The sequence below is a fragment of the Fusarium vanettenii genome (assembly GCF_000151355.1).
Source record: "Fusarium vanettenii 77-13-4 chromosome 2 genomic scaffold NECHAsca_18_chr2_1_0, whole genome shotgun sequence".
NCBI lineage: Eukaryota > Fungi > Ascomycota > Sordariomycetes > Hypocreales > Nectriaceae > Fusarium > Fusarium vanettenii.
The window spans coordinates 1,236,635-1,258,824 of NW_003315867.1; the positions used below are offsets into that span (position 1 = coordinate 1,236,635).

Consider the following 22,190-nt stretch of genomic DNA (forward strand, 5'->3'; position numbering starts at 1 on the left):
ATTTCAAGTGAAATCTTTTGTCTTCGAACAACAATCTATTGTCTAGAACCTTCCGTTTCTGCTGGTCTATCGAAGCTCACTGCATGTCTCACGTCTGTTGCCTTTTCTACCCTACTGCCACCTCTTCTCTTATCCCACCACGACCTAGTCTACAATGCAGTATCTAGTCCTCACTCACTCCTTGGTTCCAATAAAGTGGTAGATGGTCCCAAATGGAGGGAGAACACGTGTCTCACCGTTGGTGAACCTCCAGCCTGTAGTGTCAATGCCTTCTGCTTGGATAAGCTTAAACATCTCCCCAGGAGTACGACCTCGCAAGCAGGAGACGTAACCGTTGATTACGAAGAATAGTGGGACGACGGGGATAATGTAAGTGAAGAAGAGATGCATGGGAGACCACCACCACCAGAGTAGAGTGGTGACAAAGGGGGATAGAATGACAAAGGTAGTGGTGATGAGCGATGAAGGTGTTCGGTGAGTAAGCTCAAAGATCCTGCACTTGTTAGTACTGGCAACATCAACAACAGAAATCTACTCACATGAACGCGTCGGATTCCTCAATGCAGCTTCGAAGCACCTTGCGAGCACCAGCATCGTCAAAGTGGTGGAAGCACATGTTGAAGATACGAAGCTCCTTCTTGTCACGCGCAGCGTATCTCGACGCCTTGGTGGCATCGACTGGCTTCTCCACATACGATATGTGATCGCTTTTAGCAGTGATGGCTTTCCAAGCGTCTAGATCCGGGAACAGATCCGTGAGCAGGAACTCAATGGGAGGCTTCCCCTCCGAGACCATTCTCTCGTTGAGGATCTCCTCAAAGATGGGAGTCGGACCTCCAGCCCCGGCACAGGCATCCACAAAGTGATACTCGCTCGGATGCTCGGGGAGGTTCTCAGTGATGACATCGCACACCTGTGCAGCCGTGGAGGTTGTCCTGTTGAACCCAACAGTACTCCAAACAGCGGCCAGCGAGCGATGGGCGTACTCGCGGAGCCAGATTGGGCACCACGAGTAATCCTCAATCTCAATGAGGTGAAAGCGGGGGAGGATAACAACCATGGTGGGCAATTGGGGGAGAACAAAGACGAGAATGGGAATGATTTTCCTGTGAAACTTGGGACTTTGTCAAATGATGGTGTACTGCTTCAACACCAAGGTATTATACGATTCATGACGTCTGCTGGTAGTGGGTTGCCTCAAGGAGGTGCGGGTTGCGGAACCCGAGTGAAATCGAAGAACGTCTTATCTGATGGTCTATGGGAGACGGAATACGAGATGTTCGGACCCGGGAGTCTGGTACGGGTGATGCAGCTAGGGAGTATCTGGATATGCATGTATGTCGGGAGCGTTAGAGGATTCCGCAACGGACGCCGAGTTGGAGTTCCGTCTCGGCAGCGTACTTTTGCATAGGGAAGCAAACATGCGATTCAGGGGTTGTAAGTCGTGACGTCTATGAGTTAACGAGCGTTCCTTGGGCATAGGCGGAGCCAGCACATGTCCAATTACTATTGTTTGTGAAAATCTGTGTCAATCTATACCTGAATGGCAAAATTGGCATTTGATGTGTTACTCTACGTCCAAGACATTGGTTTCGGCTTGTGCTATGGCTACGCAAATGTTCCAACGTCTTCCACCGTAAACACGGCCCTAGTTGATCCAGCAGAGGTTCTTAGATATCGTGATGAATCATTGAGAAGAGATGAAGCTTGATAAGATAATAAAACAATTACTCACAACCTAATATCAGGTAATAACAGGCCAAGATTTATGCATCGCTTAGTGTGTATCATGCCTAGAGCCCACCAACCCTAGGGACTGACATCGCACAGGTTGTGTCCTGATCGTTAATGGCTTACACTCCATCGGATTTTAACAAACCAGGTGGTAATCACCGCTTTCTCTATCTATTTGGCCACAAAACTACTGGACTTGAGAGAGGGGAAGCTGAATCCTCAACAAACACTGAGCGTAGTGCCTCACAGGCTCACAACGAGCTTCTCTCCACTGCCACGGGCTTCAAAGTCAAGTAACCCGGCACCAACTGCATCCCATCCCTTGCCAATGACCTTGGTGGGGACAGGGAGCTTGTAAGTTCCCTCCTCCAAAAGCTTGCCGAGACCTGCCATTGCCCCCTTTCCACCGGGAGCCTCAAAGACGTTGCGTCCGAAAACCACGGTCTGGTTGACGCCTTCCGGAGCGGAAACCTTGGCTCCCGTAAACACCTGTGAGTATTGACGAGGGCCATTGTTATCGAGTGCCTTAAAGAGGCCGGGGTCCTCTGCAGCGGCCGTGACACAGTCGAGGATTGCGTCCACACCCCCTGAAATCGCCCCCGTGACGTCAGAAACGAGCGAAGATGAACTTCGGTCAATGACTTCGGTGACGCCTAGAGACTTGAGGCGTTCCAAATGCTCGAGAGAGGCCGTGGTGAGAATGGTTGCGTGGGGGAGGGCGAACCGAAGCATCTGGATGGCAGCCCCTCCAACAGCCGAGCCGCCGCCAAGAACAATGACGCTTTCGGGCGGGGAGACGGGGTCGCCAGGTGCTTTCGATGAGATATGGGGAATTGGCACATGGAGGCCAACGAGAATGGCGGCCGCGGCGGTTAGATAACAGATGCTAGAGCACAGCATGAGTCAACGGTTCTGTAGTATTCTCAGGGGCAATGAGGGCGTAGACGTATACTCACGGGAGAGACACAACTTGCTCAAAAGTGAGAGATGCAGGTTTCTGAGATACGAAATGCTGAGGCACGGTTACAATCTCTTGGAAGCCAGCTGTCTTGCCGCCGATGCCGCAGAGGGCAAAGACCTCTTGGCCCGGCTTGAAGTCAGTGACCTCGTCACCAACTTCCTCGACGATGCCGGCGCCGTCGAGACCAAAGACTGCAGGCCAAGATCTGACCATCTCTCCGCGTGTCAACATCTTGTAGTCCAGGGGGTTGAGTGCCACGGCCTTGATACGAATGCAGACATCAGTCGGTTCGGGATTGGGTTTGGGAACCCTGACGAGAGCGAAGGGACCGCCTTGCTTGACGGCTTGGTACTGGAGCATCGTGTCGGACATGCTTGAGGATGGTTTGAGTAGAAGCTCTAGAGTTGGTCTTGAAAATGATGTAGGAGTTGAAGAGGTGAGATGGTTGTGTAGGAGTAAGTGCACAGAAGAGAGGAGATTCACTCGTCGCATCTCTTATTCACTGCTACTGGAGACTAGATCAAAAGGAAAGAAGTGTAAACTCCGAGACAGTCTGAGGCAGGAACAAGAGTACACAACATCATACAAAACACCCTTGCGCCTCGTGCTCCGTGGGCGGACTTAGTGCATGCCCAAAACGTCGCTGAAGAACCAAGCCCGTTTTATGTCTTGGAGTTGCGTCTGCATTAGATTGCGTTATCAAAACATTATTCAAAGTTGCACGGGAGCCGACCCGTGAGTTTCAAGAGGAATTTCATACTTGAAGACTGTGTCGGTCGTCGTCATGAGCTTACGCAGCCCATCTTTCGACTTTACCAGCAAACTCATTCGGGAGCCAGATGAAGGCATTTGTCGGAAGCCGGTTACAGAGTCTGTAGGTTTCCGTAGTGTATAGAATGAAAGGAGCGGAATTATCGGCGTTAAGAAATGTTATAAAATAATGAAGGATCCGCATAACTCTAGAGTCGAAGCCATCGCCAACTCGTCCCAAAGAGGAAATCCTTAACTTCTAACTCCGGCTTCACGCAACGCCCCCTGTTCCTTGCTGCACTAGAGCTCCGCTTCTGCATCCAACCAAGAGTTGAGCTTGAGACGACTTGCTGCTTCGTCATGGACTCGGCTACCGAGGCCTACGCGGAGACGCTTCGGATTAATCACTTCAAGCCGGAGGAGGTCCCTTGGCGTCGACTTGGGCAGTGTAAGTGTTTAAAGACTGTGATTTGTTAAATAATACTGGCGTTTTCTAAGTGAATGATAGATCTATGGCGCCCTATTGAAGATGGATCCAACACGCAGTATCGGCTAGCCGTCATCGAGAGCCTGCTCCCACCTAAGTCTGATGGTCCCGTCTTTCACTTTCACGAGATGCATGATGAGGGCTTCTACGTCAAGGCAAGCCACTTGAACCCCCACGCTCTTAATGGGATAAACTGACATGGGTTGCATTGCAGAAGGGCACAGTTCGCTTCCACTCTCCGGGCCGCCCCGACGTCGACTGCAAGGCTGGAGAGATGCTAACGATTCCCATTCGTTTACCGCACAAGTTTAGCAACCCCTTTGACGAAGAGGCTGTATTTATCAATACGGCCACACCCGGCTTCTTTATTCGCTACTTTGAGCACCTCGAGGCTCTGATTGGTAGTGGTAAGGAGCTCACCCCCGAGGCCAACATTGCTGCTCTACGTCGGTTTGCAACCATTCCGCTTAGTGAAGAAGACGTCAAGCGTCTGGAGGAGACAGCAGCTGCGAAGAGAGAGGACAAGGACAAAGAATGAGGGGTAGAGAGTTGCTATGTTTTATCTAACTCTGATTTTGCTCGTGTGTTGAAGCGGTTGTCACCAATGTACCTGGCAGATATATCTAGACTGAAGATAGAAAGGAGTCAAGACGCCCCAGCTCCTTAGCCCTTAAATTCCAACTCCAAAAAACAATATTAAGGAGAGAATGCCGTTATTCATCAACTTCAAAAACAGGAATGTCGTTTGCTGCTGCAAGAAAGTCAAAGGCGAAAAGAGGGTCCTCCTCAGCGCGAGTAACATGATGATCCGTAAACCCTGTCGTTATATCGAATAGCTCTGTCTGATTAGAAAGTCTTTTCCTTTTTCCTACGTGAACTGTCGCCTCGGGATGCTGCTTGTATGACGCCGGCCACGGTGAGAGAGACATTGTTCCGTGGCTTGCATTCCCAAGCCATGGCGAGCATCCGTTTGGAGACTCGAGTGGCTGCATAAACGGGAGGAGCATCGACGTGGTGGAAACTGCTTCGTTCACAGACGCAGACGTAGACTGCACCTCGGTATCTGGAGGAGTGTCTTTGAGTGAGCTACCGATACTCCCTCGTTGAGAAGACGAGGATGCTGTCGATTGGAGGCTGGATAGCTCATTGAAGGCCATTGATGGCGTGCTTGTGGCCTCGGGAAACACCTTTTGTCGTACGATGCGAAGAAGAGATTCGAGTGTTCGACTCAGCTTCAACGGAAGATTCTCGACGTGTTCTTGGTCGGCTGCCGAAGCGTATCTGTCACGCAGAACCTCCAAGAGCAGGGTTTCCTCCTCTGGTTGGCCCAAGGCGTCGTTGGAGGATGCTATTGGTTGCATAATGTTCCGGGCGATTATGAACACAGCTGCCAGGGGGAAGTTTGCTGCCAGCCTTGGCAGTACTGAAGCGAGGATTTCGCCCTCGTCCGGTGTGGAGGCTCTCTTCTGAGAATGAGGTTCTCTTGTGCGATCCGAGTTTGCCATAATTACCGGACTGCATGATCGAGTATGCCCTAGAAGTCGATCTAGAGCTTCCACCATGCGAGGATCTGGCTGTGCTGTTGTTGCCAGGAGGAAGAGGAGGCAACTGGCCTTTGCATCTCTCAGCGCCTGATGCGAATATTTGGTGTCCTCACTGGCTCTTAGAATGCAGAGCCGGGTCGCAAAGAACGATAGCATTAGTGTTGCCGACTCAATGGATGTTGGTGGCATTTTGGTGACTCGATGTGTAGAGTCGCATTGCTCCAGCTTATGCTCCAATTGCAAAAGAAGTTGACTCTGTTTCGAAGAAGGTAGATCTGGCGATTCAGCGGCATGAAGATTCCGGTAAACTTCGTCTTGAATCCTCGCGAGGTCAATCCTAGATGAATATCTGGCTTCGTCGCCCTCCGATGGTCGTGTAATGCTAGAGTCGTAGCCTGGCAGACAGCAGGTCGCTCCTCGACATACCACAGCGTTCTTGTCTCGAATGTAGAGAGACCTGAAGACCTTCTGTCTTTCAATAATAACTTCAGAGGGGAAGTCATGGAGGGACGCGCGGGCTTGGTGAAGGCCCATTGTTCGAGCCAGATGACAGGCCTGGGCAAAGATGAGTTCTGCGAGGGCAGTGGTGCTGTACTGTTCCGTCACGTAGCTCTACAGAAACACATTAATGATCGTTCAGCAAATACATGGGGCGTAGAAAACCTACCAGCAAAGCCAGGGCCTGAACATTGACGAGTCTTGGTGTCAAAAACACCCTCGGGTTGTTCACAGCCATGCCTAATGTTTGCAGAAAGGGCTGGATAAAAGGACTGTTTCCGTGACTCGTCTGATCTTTTCCAATCGCCAGCAGAACAATGACGTTGAAGCACACGGCCCATCCCTCATCCGATGGCCTTGGAGGATGCGAGTAGATACGATCGAGATTGGCCTGAAAGTTGGACCTCGTAAAGATGTCGGTTGCGTAGTCGGCGCTCTTGAAGAATTGCCCAACGACAATGGTGAGAAATTGCCTAGGAGGGAGACAGATGCCAGTATGATCGGAGGCTATATCAAGCTGTTGCTCTTTGCTAGCCTCGACAAGCATCTGCTGCAGCATGACGCGCACAGCAACACCATCACCCGAATCATGGTCCGAGGTCCTAAAGACGGGGTCGTCGTGGAACTCCTTGCAGAGCGTGTAGAGGGAAGACGGTCCGTGGTATCGGTCCACAGACTGTGACACGTCCCGTGCTATGTTACGGTCCTTGCGGGGAGCAGCCGCTGTCTCATCCGATCTTGCCGCCGTGTCTTCGGGGATCCAGTCTTCCCCCGGCGTGGGCAGTGACTTGGCTCCGTTGCCGCTCCTGACAAGCAACGTCAAGGTTGAGAGGTCGCTTTGGATGCTGCTCAACTGGTCCTCGAGAGCCTCGAAATTCTGGCACCTGAGACATGATGGTTTGAGCTTCTTGTGCTTCCAATAGAATGGGACAGGTAGGGTAACTTACAGGAGCTTGACGTGGTTGATACGCTTCCCAGGGGATGAGTATCGACACTCGACACCATCTCGCTTGCAGCTCTCGCACTGAGGGCGCTCTCTTCCACAGCGGATCTTGCGAGCTCGGCAGTGAGCGCATGCTAGATCGTGAGTCGACCACATTTGCGGTTGCTCCATCGTCTAGAGTTAGGATATGGCTCTCGAGCAAAGTAAAGATAGAGAGACAAACCTCTTTGGTCTGGGTATTCCACATCCTTGCAGCAGATCTCAGCGGAGAGGCCCATAAAAGATGGTCGAGGCTTCCAAGAGACCTGAGGTATATAGTAGGTTAGCCTAATCAAGGAGGAGGCCAGTTTGTCACAGACACCACGGATATGGTACCACGCTGGGCGCCATTACGTGAGACTCTACCTTGCGAGAAAGAGAGATGCAAGAGATAGAAATGGTCTTCCAGGCTTCCAAAAAAGGCCTTCGGAGGGTTCTTCTCTCAAAGGTCTCGAAATGCTCCAGAGTGGCTTGGCCGATCGCTGACCGACGCCCCCTCCACACATACGGGAACTGTTATGTACCAGGTGAGCTTAGTCTATGGGCTCGAGGTGGTACAGTGAATCATTATCAGCGGGACTCTAATCGTTCCGTTCCGTATAGGCTGAAGCCCCCTGCAACATGGAGATACCGTTCTGCAGGTGTATCCGTAGGGGACGTGTTCAGGGCTAGAAATATCTCGTGATAGACTGGAATCTTTCTTTTCGAGAAACATCATTAGTATCTTACACTCGCAAACATCGCCCTGATGGCTATCGAATGCACTGATTCTCCCCTCTCCGGCCTATGGAGGCCCCAGGACCATCTCAAGCACCTGCACTACGGTTCCGGGTGCGTCGAGAGACACCTCTTGGGCGTGATCCCATCCCCTAGCTCCAAGGTCTTCATCATCACTGGCAGCTCCATCGCCACCAAGACTCCCACTATCCGCAACCTGGAGGAGCTTCTCGGTGACCTCCACGCCGGGACCTATTCGGACATCAAGCAGCACGGCCAGGCCGAGGGAGTAGACGAGGCTACCCGGCTGGTCAACGAAGACGACAAGATCGACACGGTGGTGTCCGTTGGAGGCGGCTCGCCCATTGACTCGACCAAGATGGTCTGCTTCCGCATACACGAATCCACGGGGAGGACCCTCACGCACATTGCTATCCCCACGACGCTCAGCGCTGCCGAGTGCACAGCCGGGGGAGGTTTCACACGCTCTGACGGCACCAAGCTTGGCTTCATGCACCCTTCCATGGGTGTGGGCGCCATATTCTACGACGCCTCGTTTGCTCGATACACGCCCAAGCGCCTCTGGCTCTCGACGGGTATGCGGGCGGTAGATCACGCAGTCGAGACTGTGTATCATCCAAACGCCTCCGAGGTGCCGTGGAAGGCCCTGGCTCAGTGGGCTCTGGGTGTTCTAGTCGAGTGTCTTCCGGCAGCAGATAAGATTCATGGCTCTGATTCTGCCGACGACATCACTACCAAGCTACAGCTCGCTGCTTTTGCCAGTTCTGGCCTTCGTGGTTCCAACTTTAGAGGCGGAATGGGCCTATCACACGCCCTAGGCCACGCTCTTGGAAGTCCTTATGGAATCCCTCGTAAGTTTACCATCTCTTACTATCACACGCCCCGTCTTACTTTCATCCCCTTGGAGAGACGGGCGAACAAGGCTGAACCCTCCTCTCCTGAGACACCTTTGACACACGTCCAATCGGATCTGCAGACGGCGTGGTATGACAGAGGCACAATGTCGGGATGATGTAACCCTACACAACTGACAAAGCAGCAACAATAAGCCCAAGACAAAAAAGATACCGGCAAATGAATTTCTGCTGACCAACGAGTCTCTAGACGGTGAAACCAGCTGTCTGACGCTGGGTCCGGTCCTCCGCCACAAGGCAGAGACGGACGAGGCGGCCGCCCAGCAGATCGCCCGTCTGCTTCCAGCCTTGGGAGGAAATCGCCGAGGAGGAGATGCTCGTGGCGAAGCTATTGAAGTGGCACAGCGTGTGGTGGCCCTGGTGAGGGAGTTGGGGCTCGAGCAGCCGTCCCTCTCAGCACGTGGAGTTGGTCGTGAGCAGGTTGCTGTTATCGCCAGGAGAGCATCTGGAGGGGAACCAAGCAAGGAGATTCTCGCATTGGTTGAGAGTTTGTTCTAGTCGGATGCCGAGATGTATCTCACCAGTAGATGTCAGTATGGCTTCATATCTACCCGTCTTATACCAGATAGGGCGTCATCTGTGATCCATAAGCCGTCCCGTTTCAGCTGCCACCTCCGGGATGCAACATAATCAAGCACAGCCTCAGATATGATCTACCAATACCCTTACCCAGAGCCTGTGTAGTGGTATCGCCCTGCCTATACAGGCCTAGCTAGCCGCTCGATGACTCCCGTTTCTGGTATTTTCCCGATTGGAGAACTCTATTTTGACTCGATGGCTCAGCACACCATCCTTGGATAACATTCGCACGCCCGGGGATGAGATGGGCTCTGCGCGAATCACGCCATGTGCATATACGACGGACTTTTGCCTTGAATGCCACGTGCTTATGCAGCTTAGCCTGAGTTCGTCATCTAGCCAACGTCGTTGACTCTCTCTTTCATGCATTGTCATACGCCGGCAGCGGCATACGAGAGCCGAATCTACCGGGTCAGCCGGGCATAGCTATAGGCTCCGGAGATATTGCGTTCGAGGCCAAGCAAGTGAGCTGCAGAGCGGGATATAGTGGAGACCGGAGATGTGGAATTGTAGTTGATGAGATAATAGATCTCAAGGCAAGATATTCTATGTAAAACATTGTTTCGAAATATTGTTGTTTAAAAATAGACTTCTCGTAAACTGTCAAACCGTCAAGCCACATACTACTGAAACCATCAACTCCGACTTCCAAGGCGAGACGGAGGAATATTAAATGAGTCTTAATGAGGGAAGAGAGAACTAGTAACATGACACATGGCGTGAGGCTCTTATCTATTCCTGCTGGAATCATTGTAGCTGGACCGTTGACTGGCTGGGTGGCCAAGCTGACATTGTCAGGTCAACTTCCTGATTCAGCCGAGAGCAGAGGATAACCGGGACAACTCACCAATAAAGAGGATCATTATCAATATGTATGTAACGCTACAAGACATGAGCCACAGGTACGGTTGTTGTGGTTGTGGCACAGGTGGCTGCAAGTCGGGACTTTACAGGAGATGGACATGTCATCGAGACAGGATATAGGAGATGCGGGCAAGACGAGATTCCATACCCTTCACTTATGAAACATATATGCCAAGGGATGAGTTAAATCAAGTATAACACATCTACTTTTGTCAAATGCCCATTCATGGAGAATTAAACCAGTTCTCCATCCGTAATGTGAAACTCGAACCATCCAGTCACAAACTTGGTTCTCGACGGGTCAGAGAAGACGGCATGATCAGGGTCAACCACAGTCTTGTACTTTTCGTCGTTCTTTACTTTCACGTAGTCTTCAATGTCCCTGAATACGATCTGCACGATGCAGTCGGCGTCATGAACCTTTTCCAAGGGGAGATTAGGGAGGATGCGGTCGATTAGTGCTCGCCCCTTGGTCGAGTTGTGTTGCTAGATAGCATTAGTTATGCCTTTAACATGCGTCTCCACACTAATTATGATATGCTTGCCATGTGATATGAAACAATCTTGTTCTTGATGAGCAACTCGTTCAGATGCCCCGCGTGTGTCTCACTGACGTACTCATGATAGGCATCTTCATCCATCCCAGGCTTTCGATAACCAAAGATAGTCACCGAAAAGAGTTGATGACTCTTTGACGACATGATGTCTTGCGAGAGGAGCAAACAAAGTCTTGGTACAGCGACACCTTCGTCAACGACTCGAGCGGCGATGTGTCCGGATAAAGACGCGTGCAGATGATGGCTTTTATCGCTTTTCTTGGAACAACCAGACACTAGCACGTGCTCACTTCGTCTCAATCCATCTTCGATAACAGCCGCAGCTTCATGATCGTCATGTCCGGGGGGCGAGTCGGACGCCGAGGACCGCCCTTCCCAACGGTTCCGAGATGTCAATACACAAGCCGCTCTGGCGCTTACATCTCGAGCTGAGTGCATAGTGCTGCCTGGCTGTCCCGGAGGCCATGTGACGCTCATTATCAGTGAGATTAGATGCGTCTAGCCAGGTCTGAGGCCCTTTCGCAAGCCGACGGTTGGGTGGTGGCGTCTAGGCTGGTCGAGATGAGGCCAAGGACTCGGTGTCAGAGAACCATATAGTACAGGTATCGGGCGCTTGAATGCTTGAGGGCTCACCATTCAACATCCAACAGCATAGTTTCAACATGAAAAACTGCAAAATACTCCTGTTTGGAGATCTGTCTGTCCCTTTCGAGGGACAGCTCCAAGCACTTTTGCACGTTCACGACAACCCCTTGCTCACCTCCTTTTTGGAACAAGCTGGAGCCAAAATCAGAGATGAGATTGGGCTTTTGACTACACAGCAGCAGAGCCTCTTTCCTCGCTTCACCACGCTGATCGACTTGGTTTCGAAGCTTGGTGAAACAGAGGGCACGCCAGTCTTGAGGTTCTGCCTCCTCCCGGTCTGTCAGATAGGGCAGTTCATAAAGTGAGTGACCTACACCATATCATGGATGGGATAGCTTACAACTGCAGTTACTATGGCCGCAATGGGCGTCAGTATCCATCGCCTGATGAAGCCTATTGTCTTGGCATTTGCGCCGGGGCATTCTCTGCAGCGGCGGTCAGTTCATCGTCATCTCTCTCAGAGCTGGTCAACATAGCCAGCGAAACAGTCATTATTGCATTTAGAACAGCGCTTCATTCATTCAGCATCAAGACCGATACAGTTGGCAACAACGAGGAGCATGAGAGGAGTTGGTCAGTCATCATTCCAGGGGAGGAGAAGGAGATTCAGGAGAAGTTAGATCGATGGGGGGCATCGGGAGTAAGTCTCTGCCCAATATCCCCTGATTCAGCTGATAACTAACATGCTTAGAATCTACACGACCTTTGGAGACCTTATATCAGTGCTACAGCACCCAACAACATCACCTTGAGTGGCCCACCAAGAGTCCTTCAGGGGTTCATCACAAGTCAGCAACTCAAATCCCACGAACTTCCTATTCACTCGCCATACCATGCCCCACATCTCTTTGATGAATCTGCTCTCGGGGAGATTTCCAAGGATGTGTCTTGCAATAACGTCTCCTTTTTCCCTCTTATTTCAGCTTCCACTGGAGACTTGACCGCATCAGACGGTTACAGGAACACAATCACGACCGTGATCAAGGACACTCTTATCAATCAGGTGAGGTGGAACTCGATTCTGAAAGAGACGATAGGAAGACTTCAAGAGACTGGCTTTGAAAGCTGCAGCATCCTTCCCTTTTCCAGCAACGCCTCTCAGCTTCTCTCCACAGCTCTCAACCGCGCCAATCTCAACGTGCAAGTTGAGCAGGTTCCTGAAGTTACCAAGTCATACTCAACCCATGGCCACTTTTCAGACTCAAAGATTGCCATAATTGGTTACTCTGGCCGCTTTCCCGACTCTGCCTCCAACGAAGCATTCTGGGAACTGCTGAGAGCTGGCAAGGATGTCCACCGCGAGGTTCCAGAGGATCGCTTCAACTGGAAAACACATTACGATCCTACGGGAAAAACCAAGAACACCAGTCGTGTCAAGTATGGATGCTGGATCGAGGAGCCAGGACTCTTTGATGCCCGATTCTTCAACATTTCACCTCGTGAAGCCGAGAATACGGACCCAGCGCAGCGATTGGCCATCACGACGGTCTACGAGGCAATGGAAATGGCTGGAATGGTCCCCAACAGAACGCCATCTACACAGCAAGACCGTATCGGCTGCTTCTTTGGAACAACGAGTGACGACTGGAGAGAAGTCAACAGCGGACAAGATGTCGATACATACTTCATCCCCGGAGGTAACCGCGCCTTTGTTCCAGGACGTATCAGTTACTTCTTCAGGTTCTCGGGTCCAAGTCTCAGTATGGATACTGCGTGCTCGTCTAGTTTCGCTGCTATCCAAACAGCTTGTGCATACCTTTGGAGGGGAGAGTGCGACACTGCTGTGGCTGGTGGTACCAATGTCCTCACTAACCCTGACAACTTTGTGGGACTTGACCGAGGACATTTCTTGTCGACAACCGGTAAGTGGAACTGTCAAGTTGCTATGAAGTATTGATGCTGATATTTTTTAGGCAACTGCAACGCCTTTGACGACGGAGCCAGTGGTTACTGTCGAGCAGATGCCGTCGGCTCTGTCATTCTCAAGCGCCTTGAAGACGCCGAGATGGATAATGACCCCATCTTCGGCATCATCTCAGGGGCAACCACCAACCACTGTGGCCAAACAGACAGCATCACTCGTCCCCACGAAGGTGACCAGACATCTGTCTTCAAGCGCATCATCCGCCATGCTGGAGTGAACCCTCTTGATGTGAGCTACGTCGAAATGCACGGTACTGGCACCCAGGCCGGAGACGCCACAGAGATGAACTCGGTGCTATCCGTCTTTGTTCCAGGGCATCAACGCATGCCTCGTCACCCCTTATATCTCGGCTCAGCAAAGGCAAACATAGGCCACGCTGAATCTGCTTCTGGAGTCTCTTCTCTCATCAAGGTGCTCATGATGATGAAGCACAGCGAGATCCCCCCACACTGTGGTATCAAAACCAAGATCAACCACAACTACCCCCTCGACCTCAAAGACCGCAACGTAAACATCGCGTCTAGACCTACCCCATGGCTTAGAAACGACGCCCCGTGCGGGAAGAGACTAGCCTTCTTGAACAACTTTAGTGCAGCTGGTGGTAACACGGCTGTGCTACTCGAGGACGCACCTCTGCCAAGAGATCTGCAGGCCGACCCCCGAACTTTTCATCTTGTGGCTGTTTCTTCAAAGACGGCCAAGTCTCTCAGGGGAAACATTGAGGCGTTGATTTCTCATCTTGAGACGTCGAGGCATGTCTCGGTCTCTAGCATTGCATACACAACCACTGCGAGGCGGATGCATCATGGGTATCGCATCACTGCTATTGGCTCCGACATAACCTCAATCGCTCAGTCTCTGAGGTCAAAGATTGATAATTTAGACTCAAAGCCAATCCCACCAGTTGCCAGGGTTCCCAATGTAGCATTCATGTTTACCGGCCAAGGGTCCTTCTACGTCGGACTGGGAAGAGAACTCTACCTTCACGTGTCCTCTTTCCGAGACGACATGACACGATTCGAGAAGATGGCTATTCGTCAAGGCTTTCCCAGTTTCCTTGATGTCGTCCACGGCTCGCAAGCCACCGAGTCGCCTGACCCGGTTGTCTCTCAGCTCGCCATTACCTGCCTCCAGATGGCCCTCTCAAGACTGTGGATTTCTTGGGGTGTGAAGCCGAGCTTCGTCATTGGACACAGTCTGGGCGAATATGCTGCTCTCTTTGCAGCCAATGTCTTATCCGCCAGTGACACCATCTTCTTGGTGGGTACACGGGCGAGGTTACTCACACGGCATTGCAAGCCTGGCACCCATTCGATGCTGGCTGTCAAGGCATCTGTGGATGTCATCCGACCTCTGATTGAAAACTTCAAGGCCGAAATCGCTTGTTTGAATCAACCTACTGGAGTGGTTGTGAGCGCCGAGGTTGAAGAGATCAGTCAGTTGACCCAGGTCTTCAAGACCAACGGGCTAACTACGACACAACTTGATGTCCCCTTCGCTTTCCACTCGGCGCAAGTCGAGCCCATACTGGAAGAGTTTGAATCAAAAGCACAGGCAGTGAGGTTCTACTCCCCATCTATTCCATATGTCTCCCCCCTACAATCAGAGGTCATCTCCAAGGGGTGTGTTCTGAACGGCGCGTACCTTGCCAAGGCATGCCGTCACACAGTCAACTTCCAGGCCGCATTGGAAGCAGCCACAAACAGTGGAATATGCAGCGAAAAGACCATCTGGTTGGAGGTTGGCCCCCATCCAGCGTGTTCCGGCATGGTCAAGGGGACCCTGGGCAGCAATTCCGCTACTACATCGACACTCCGAAAAGACACAGACACATGGAAGGTCCTATCTACGACCCTTGAACAGCTTCATCTAGCCGGTATTCAGATCGACTGGAATGAGTACCACCGAGGCTTTGAAAAGTTCAACCGCGTGCTTGAGCTGCCGAGGTACAGCTGGGACCTGAAGAACTACTGGATCATGTATCGGAACGATTTTTGTCTCACCAAGGGCGAGGGTACACAACCTGCAACTGCGGTCTCGGATGTTCCAAAGCCCATCAAGTACATCTCCCCTTCTCTTCAGAGGATTATCGAGGAAGAACACAGCAACGAATCTTCGTCGATTCTGGTCGAGTCGGAGGTTCATGACCCGAAACTCGTGTCCGTTTTTACGGGCCATCGGGTCAATGGTGCACAACTATGTCCTTCTGTAAGTCAAATTCACTGCGCTTGTGGAAATCCCTGTACTAACAAGGTATTAGTCACTCTGGGGTGATATTGCGATGCAGCTCACCCACTACATGATGGAGAAGCGATCATTGTCAACGAAGAACACAGGAATGGACGTCACCAGAATGCAGATACAAAAGTCGCTCATCCTCAGCCCAGATCTCAGTTCCCAACTGTTCAGGGTATCAGCAGTAGCAACATGGTCTACCAGCTCAATCAAGTTTTCCATATTCAGCGTCAACAACCAAGGGGTTAAGGCCGTGGACCACGCCACCTGCACTGTCAATATTTCTCCCGCCAAGATTTGGACCAGCGAGTGGAATAGAAACGCCTATCTCATCCAGAGCAGAGTCGAGGCTCTCCGAAAGTCTGTGGAGCATGGCGAAGCCCATCGGATGAAGCGAGCCATTGTCTACAGGCTCTTTGCCAACATTGTGGAATACGACCCCGAATACCAAGGAATGAGAGAAGTGATCCTCAACAGCGAGGATCTCGAGGCCGTTTCAACAGTCAAGTTTGAAGTGGATGACCAAGGCTTCTACTTTAACCCAAAGTGGATGGACAGTCTTGGCGGAGTTGCCGGCTTCATCATGAACGGCAATGACAGCCCTCATCCAAAGGCTGAAGTGTTCATCAATCATGGATGGGATGGCTTCAAGTGCATCTCGAGATTTCAGCCTGGGAAAACATATCACAGCTACAACAGAATGCAGCTTCGTGAGGGCACGCTGTATGCGGGGGATACCTACATCTTTGATGGAGATGAGATTGTTGCCGTGATACAGCAGATTCAGGTATGTCAAATTAGCTTTCATCCAGGGTATTTTCTGACCATTTTAGTTCTTGGGGGTTCCACGTCGAGCTTTGGATGGCTTGAAGCCCATGTCCAAGTCAAGTCAGAGACCAGCAGCACCATCCAGGAGTACAGCACAAACTGTCCCAACTCCAAAGCTGGTGGAAAAGAAGCTCTTCCCATCTTCGATACCTCCACAATCCGCCCCATCTGCCTCTAGTGGAGTCTGGCCGGGGATACTAGGCATTATTTCAGAAGAGGTCGGCGTTAGCATCGGCGATCTCAAGCCTGACACAGAATTTGTGGAACTCGGTCTCGACTCCCTCCTGTCCCTCACGATCACGGGTCGTATACGCGATGAGTTGAATCTAGACCTTCCTTCTACCATCTTCGCCGAGTGCCCTTCAGTCCGAGACCTTCAGCAACTGCATGGATCTGATGCTGCACCATCATCGACAGTCACCGACGTGAGCGATGAGGAGAAGTCGGGCACATCAACACCAGACACTTCCCTAGCTTCAGAGCCCGAGGCTTTGGATCATGTCCATATTCTCCGCTCCACAATATCTGAAGAAACCGGTATCAAGTTGCAAGATCTCTCGCCTTCAACTCGCCTGGATGAGATCGGCGTCGACTCACTCCTGGCCTTGACGACTATGGGCAGGTTGAGTGAGATATTCGAAGTTGAACTTCCATCCTCTCTTTTTGCAGACAATGAGACTCTTTTGGAAGTTGAGAAGGCCATCGCTACAGCTCTAGGGTTGGATACAAAACCAACACGAGTTACAGCCCCTGAATCACTGCCTTCTCCAACCACGAGCGATCCAGTGGTTCGTGATACACCTCACGCGACTTCCATTCTGCTTCAGGGGTCGGCCAGCTCCGCCACTTCAACTGTTTTCATGTTCCCAGACGGATCGGGTTCCGCATCTTCATATGCTACTCTCGCTCGCATTGACCCGAGGGTGGCCATCTACGGACTCAACTGTCCCTGGCGCACAACTCCCCAGGACATGGCCCGGTCTGGATGCACCCTTGTCCAACTCTCGGCCAAGTACCTGACCGAAATCCGACGCCGACAGCCAAAGGGCCCGTACAACCTCGGCGGATGGAGCGCGGGGGGCATCTGCGCCTTCGAGGCGGCCAGACAACTCGTTGCCGCTGGGGACACAGTCGAGAACCTGATCCTCATCGACTCACCGAACCCAATCGGGCTGCAGAACCCGCCGGCGCGCATGTACGACTTTTTCCAGCAGCTCGGCATCTTTGGGTCTGGGGGCAATGTGCCCAAGTGGTTGCGCCCGCACTTTGACGCCTTTATCGGCATGCTCGACGACTACGAGCCAGTCCCGTGGCCAAAGGGCTCAGGCGAGGCCCCCAAGACCTTGATGCTGTATGCAAAGGACGGCGTCTGCAGTGATCCAGACGGCCCCAGGCCCGAGATCCGCCCTGATGATCCGCGCGAGATGATCTGGCTGCTCAACGACCGGACTGACTTTTCCGCCAACGGCTGGGCATCGTTGCTGGGGAGGAGTCGCATCACGGTGGAGGTTCTGGAGGGAGTCCACCACTTTAGCATGATGGATGCAGGGAGGCAGATGGATAAGATGGGAGAGCACATCAGGAAGGCGGTTTTATAAGAATGAACACTGGGGTTGTGAGATTTGTTTCTAGGTGCAGGCGCATGTTCTCAGGTGGGATTCAAGGAGGCCAACTCCTGTCGTTCTTTTACCTGATTTATTCTTCAATTCATGACAATCTCAATACATCATCCGTCTTGAATCAGTGACGCAGATAAGAACTAGTCTTATAATTTGGGTGCAACGGTCCCTCGCTGAACTGCAGCCGAGATCCGGAATAGGGGATAAGCATGATGATCCGTGTATCAGATTGTCAAAAGTCGATATGTAAAGGGAGGCAGAAGAAGAGCGGTCTGATACCCGAATGGTTCTCGGCGGCACCTCTTAAAGCCATGTCGGTCTGCCAAGGTCGAAAGTGCAGATCCGTTCCGACTGGTCCAAAACATCTGGTGCTGTGTCAGGTCATGGAGTTGTCACCTCCAGCGACTTCCGAGCCGATATTAGTACAGTCCCATGTACGACCTCGTCGGGCACCCAGCAAAGTTTTTATCCTTGTAAGTAAGCATGATTAAAGTCATACGTTTACCGGTCTTCCCCATGCAGCAGCAAAAATTAGGGTTGCAGGGCCTGCGGTGTAGATCAACCGGCCGGTCGGGAGCGGGGCGGCTTTCGGGCCGGGCACGTCGGGGTAGAATTCCAGCGGGAGACAGGCAACGGCAGGTCGGCGACTGAGTGGGTCCACGGTGGGTCCGCAGCGGCTCCAACATGCCCGGCCGAGAGCCCGAGTTCCGTGAACAGGCCGGCTATCACATGGAGGGGATAAGAACTTTTTTTCCCCTTACCCAGATGCGCCCACCAACATGCCAAATCTCGATCGGGGACCTGGAGACCGCTCTTCCCTGCTGGCCAACCAGATGTCTCCTTCGGGGGTTTCTGCAACCCGTCAGAGGCCGCTCCGGCCGACTCCCGTCGTTAGCCAGGCAATTCTGCTACACTGATCTCTCCACGGCCCTATCATGGACTCTACCCCGGCGAGCCTTGTTTCTGTGGACAGACTCCACTCCCGTCTTCGCCGTCTCCCGCCCTGATAACTTTACCGTCTGCCGGCTCGTTGGTTCCTTCCTGAGCCGCCCGGCGGCCGGGGGCACCTCGTATATATCCTGGGGATCCCGTCTCGCTTGTCTCTCTCTAGAATTCCTCCTTTTTTCACAAGGTTTTTCTATACATCACCGTTTTATGCTGGGCCGTTGAGACTTGCATCATGGCGTCCCAAAAGGCTTCACACTTTGTCACCAAGACGGTCCTCGGCATTGATGTCAACGAACGATACTCCCGCATGCCCCAGGACCTCGATCAACGCGCGAGAGAGACCATCACACCCGCCGACCTCTTCCTGGAGCAGGAGCCAACGATATCCGAATTCTTCAAGGAGTTTGCCCCCTCACGAGACGGTGTCCATCAATACTTCCAAGGACTCTTCCCATCAGCTGCATGGGTTCCTAGATATTGCCTCAGCTGGCTACTAGGTGATGTTACTGCCGGTAGGTTGAGCTTACCTAACTCCTAGTTCTGTTCTAAACTATGTAGGCATCACTATCGGCCTAGTTGTTGTCCCCCAAGCTCTAGCCTACGCCCTTCTCGCCCAGCTCACACCCGCATATGGCCTTTACACATCATTTACCGGTGCCGTCTTGTACTGGCTCTTTGGAACTTCAAAGGACATTGTCATTGGTGTATGTACTATACCTTGACTCAACCCTTCAGCACTAACACACCCCAGACAACAGCCGTCGGTTCCCTTCTCGTCGGCCAAGTCATCAGCCATGTCGATAGCGCTAAGCCCGGAAAATACTCCAACGAAGAAGTCGCTCACACTTTGAGTTTGATGTCTGGCGCAGTTCTCCTCTTCTTCGGTCTGTTCCGTCTTGGTTGGATCATCGAGTTCATCCCCTATATCCCCATCTCGGCTTTCATCACCGGTGCTAGTATCACTATCATGTCGACACAAGTGCCCGTCCTACTTGGCCTTTCGGAGATCAACACTCGCGAGTCCCCTTACAAGGTCATCATCAACACCCTCAAGGCCTTGCCCGATACAAAGCTTGACGCCGCCATTGGTTTCTCCTCGATTATCCTCCTGTTCGGTATCCGAGATATCTGTGCTTTCATGGAGCGTCGCCACCCTCAAAAGAAGCGTGTCTGGTCCTACATCTCATCTCTCCGAATGACTTTTGTCATGCTTCTCTTCACTCTCGTTAGCTTCCTCGTGCATCACGGTGTTCCTTTTGAGGAGAGCAAGTTCCGAATCGTTGGCAAGATCGACCCAGGTATGCACCATGAATACTTATAAAAGACATCAAGCTGACATACAGACAGGATTCAAAAAGGCCGGCCTGCCCTCGCCCGACACTGAGCTGCTTAAGCTTGTCATGCCTCAACTGCCTGCCGTTGCTATCATTCTGGTTATTGAGCACATCGCCATTGCCAAGTCGATGGGCCGACTGTACGACTACACTGTCAGTCCTTCGCAAGAGATCGTGGCCCTGGGTGCTGCCAATCTGTTCAGCCCTTTCATGGGAGGTTACGTGTGCACAGGCTCCTTCGGAGCTTCAGCTGTCCTCTCCAAGGCTGGTGTGAGAACACCTCTGGCAGGTCTCTTCAGCGCACTGGTTCTTGTCTTGGCGCTATATGCCCTGACAGTGGTATTCTACTACATCCCCAAGGCTGCTCTTGCCGGCTTGATCATTCACGCTGTTTGCAACCTCTTGGCACCTCCCAAGAATCTCTACAAGTACTGGCAACTCTCGCCCCCTGAGCTGCTCATCTGGATCATTGGAGTCATCCTGGCAGTCTTTGAGTCTCTTGAGATCTCCATCTACGTTGGTATTGGCCTTTCTATTGCCCTTCTCCTCTTCCGCCTTGCCCGCACACGAGGCAAGTTCCTCGGTCGTGCGCGAGCTCATCGCATGGTCAACCACGGCAACCAACATACCCTGAGCCGAAGATCAAGCCATGCCACTCTTCTCCATGACGAATCTGGTCGTGACGTGTTCCTACCCCTCGACCATAAGGATGCCTCAAACCCCGACATCGATGTCGAGTCACCTTACCCAGGTGTTTTCATTTACCGATTCAGCGAAGGATACAACTACACCAACCAGGCCTATCACGTCGACACACTGGTTACTCACGTCATGGAGAACACCAAGCGTACCTCTGAGGAGCACTTTGAAAAGGAATCCGATCGCCTCTGGAATGACCCTGGTCCCAAGGGACAAAAGAAGAATGGTGACGACCTTCCTTTCCTCCGCGCTATTGTTCTGGACTTTTCTGCTGTCAACAACCTCGACATTACCTGCATCCAAGGCCTCATGGATCTCCGCAACTCTCTTGATCGGTATGCCTCCCCCGACGCTGTGGAATGGCACTTTGCAAATGCCAACAACCGCTGGACTCGTCGCGCTCTCGCCAGTGCTGGTTTCGGATACCCTTCTTCTAAGAATCAGGAGGCGCTCGGAAGCTGGGTGCCTTCATACTCTATCGCGGCGACATTGATGGACAAGGACGTGCAATTGCCCGGTGATACTAATCGACCAGCCGATATCGAGGCAGCCACAGAAACTTCGAGCTCATCGGATTGTTCCGAGTCTAAGCTGCCATCGAACTCATCAGATGAGCTTTCTATGATGACCAAGAGCACGCATGTGCACGCCCAGTCCCCCCAGCCTCAATCCATGGCAGCCATTTTTGGTGTTGACAGGCCATTCTTCCACATCGATCTTGTTGATGCAGTGGATGCTGCAGTGCGAGATGCACGGAACAAGGATCAGAAACAGTAATAGGATACCATATTAGAGGCCAAGTTTTTTCACGACGACATGATTGGGTTTGGCACAGGCGTTTGGGAGAATCATTTTTAGAGCGAGGCATTGTTGCGCATTAGAATAGTGGCATACTAAAATCACCGCTCTAGATAGAAGAGGCCAAGGGATAATAGAAATAATACATGTTTCATGAAAGTTTTATCCTGTCCATGACTGTGATTGAAAGAATCAGGGATTTCTTGTATTCTTGCTACCCTATTGTTGCACCTATCTATCACCTTAGATATCTTTTCCCCGGATATCTAGACTCGTCCCTAAAATTAAGTAACAGGTAACTCTTCTGGAATTAGTGGAATTTCCTTGAGAAATGCATGAATAAAATATCCTGGTCAGATATGGTATCTTTCTGTCCAGACATCACCTCTTGATGATAGAATCCCAATGGTCCCACCCACTTAACACACGCATGCCTCAGGACAAAAGCGTGGACAATACCTAGTCATCCATTATATCCACGGCAATCTCACGCCCAATACTAAGTTACTCAGCCAAGTAAAAGACAAACTGACTCCCTATTCAAAAATCACG

At 51.8% G+C, this 22,190-nt stretch overlaps 7 protein-coding genes across 7 annotated transcripts; 4 read left to right on the forward strand and 3 right to left on the reverse strand.

The window, feature by feature from the left end:
* Positions 1-174: 174 nt before the first annotated feature.
* Positions 175-1,060, reverse strand: NECHADRAFT_33985 (uncharacterized protein; the record flags this gene model as incomplete). Its single annotated transcript, XM_003046436.1, has 2 exons — positions 175-493; positions 540-1,060. The coding sequence occupies 2 exons, from the start codon at positions 1,058-1,060 to the stop codon at positions 175-177; spliced, it is 840 nt and encodes a 279-aa protein (XP_003046482.1).
* A 917-nt stretch (positions 1,061-1,977) lies between these two features.
* On the reverse strand, positions 1,978-3,067 carry NECHADRAFT_76236 (uncharacterized protein; the record flags this gene model as incomplete). Its single annotated transcript, XM_003046437.1, has 2 exons — positions 1,978-2,620; positions 2,691-3,067. The coding sequence occupies 2 exons, from the start codon at positions 3,065-3,067 to the stop codon at positions 1,978-1,980; spliced, it is 1,020 nt and encodes a 339-aa protein (XP_003046483.1).
* A 738-nt stretch (positions 3,068-3,805) lies between these two features.
* On the forward strand, positions 3,806-4,470 carry NECHADRAFT_76237 (uncharacterized protein; the record flags this gene model as incomplete). The annotated part of the gene is made up of 3 exons (XM_003045868.1): positions 3,806-3,893; positions 3,954-4,081; positions 4,147-4,470. The coding sequence occupies 3 exons, from the start codon at positions 3,806-3,808 to the stop codon at positions 4,468-4,470; spliced, it is 540 nt and encodes a 179-aa protein (XP_003045914.1).
* A 175-nt stretch (positions 4,471-4,645) lies between these two features.
* NECHADRAFT_103370 (uncharacterized protein) lies at positions 4,646-7,164 on the reverse strand (the record flags this gene model as incomplete). Its single annotated transcript, XM_003046438.1, has 4 exons — positions 4,646-6,088; positions 6,144-6,858; positions 6,922-6,968; positions 7,000-7,164. 4 exons carry the CDS (start codon positions 7,162-7,164, stop codon positions 4,646-4,648), a joined length of 2,370 nt encoding a protein of 789 aa, XP_003046484.1.
* Positions 7,165-7,704: 540 nt separating this feature from the next.
* Positions 7,705-9,106, forward strand: NECHADRAFT_76239 (uncharacterized protein; the record flags this gene model as incomplete). Its single annotated transcript, XM_003045869.1, has 2 exons — positions 7,705-8,678; positions 8,734-9,106. 2 exons carry the CDS (start codon positions 7,705-7,707, stop codon positions 9,104-9,106), a joined length of 1,347 nt encoding a protein of 448 aa, XP_003045915.1.
* A 2,164-nt stretch (positions 9,107-11,270) lies between these two features.
* On the forward strand, positions 11,271-17,838 carry NECHADRAFT_33672 (uncharacterized protein; the record flags this gene model as incomplete). Its single annotated transcript, XM_003045870.1, has 6 exons — positions 11,271-11,554; positions 11,602-11,893; positions 11,945-13,115; positions 13,167-15,385; positions 15,438-16,199; positions 16,246-17,838. 6 exons carry the CDS (start codon positions 11,271-11,273, stop codon positions 17,836-17,838), a joined length of 6,321 nt encoding a protein of 2,106 aa, XP_003045916.1.
* Positions 17,839-19,039: 1,201 nt separating this feature from the next.
* NECHADRAFT_90856 (uncharacterized protein) lies at positions 19,040-21,617 on the forward strand (the record flags this gene model as incomplete). Its single annotated transcript, XM_003045871.1, has 5 exons — positions 19,040-19,319; positions 19,366-19,511; positions 19,559-20,105; positions 20,155-21,344; positions 21,504-21,617. The coding sequence occupies 5 exons, from the start codon at positions 19,040-19,042 to the stop codon at positions 21,615-21,617; spliced, it is 2,277 nt and encodes a 758-aa protein (XP_003045917.1).
* Between the last annotated feature and the right edge of the window lie 573 nt (positions 21,618-22,190).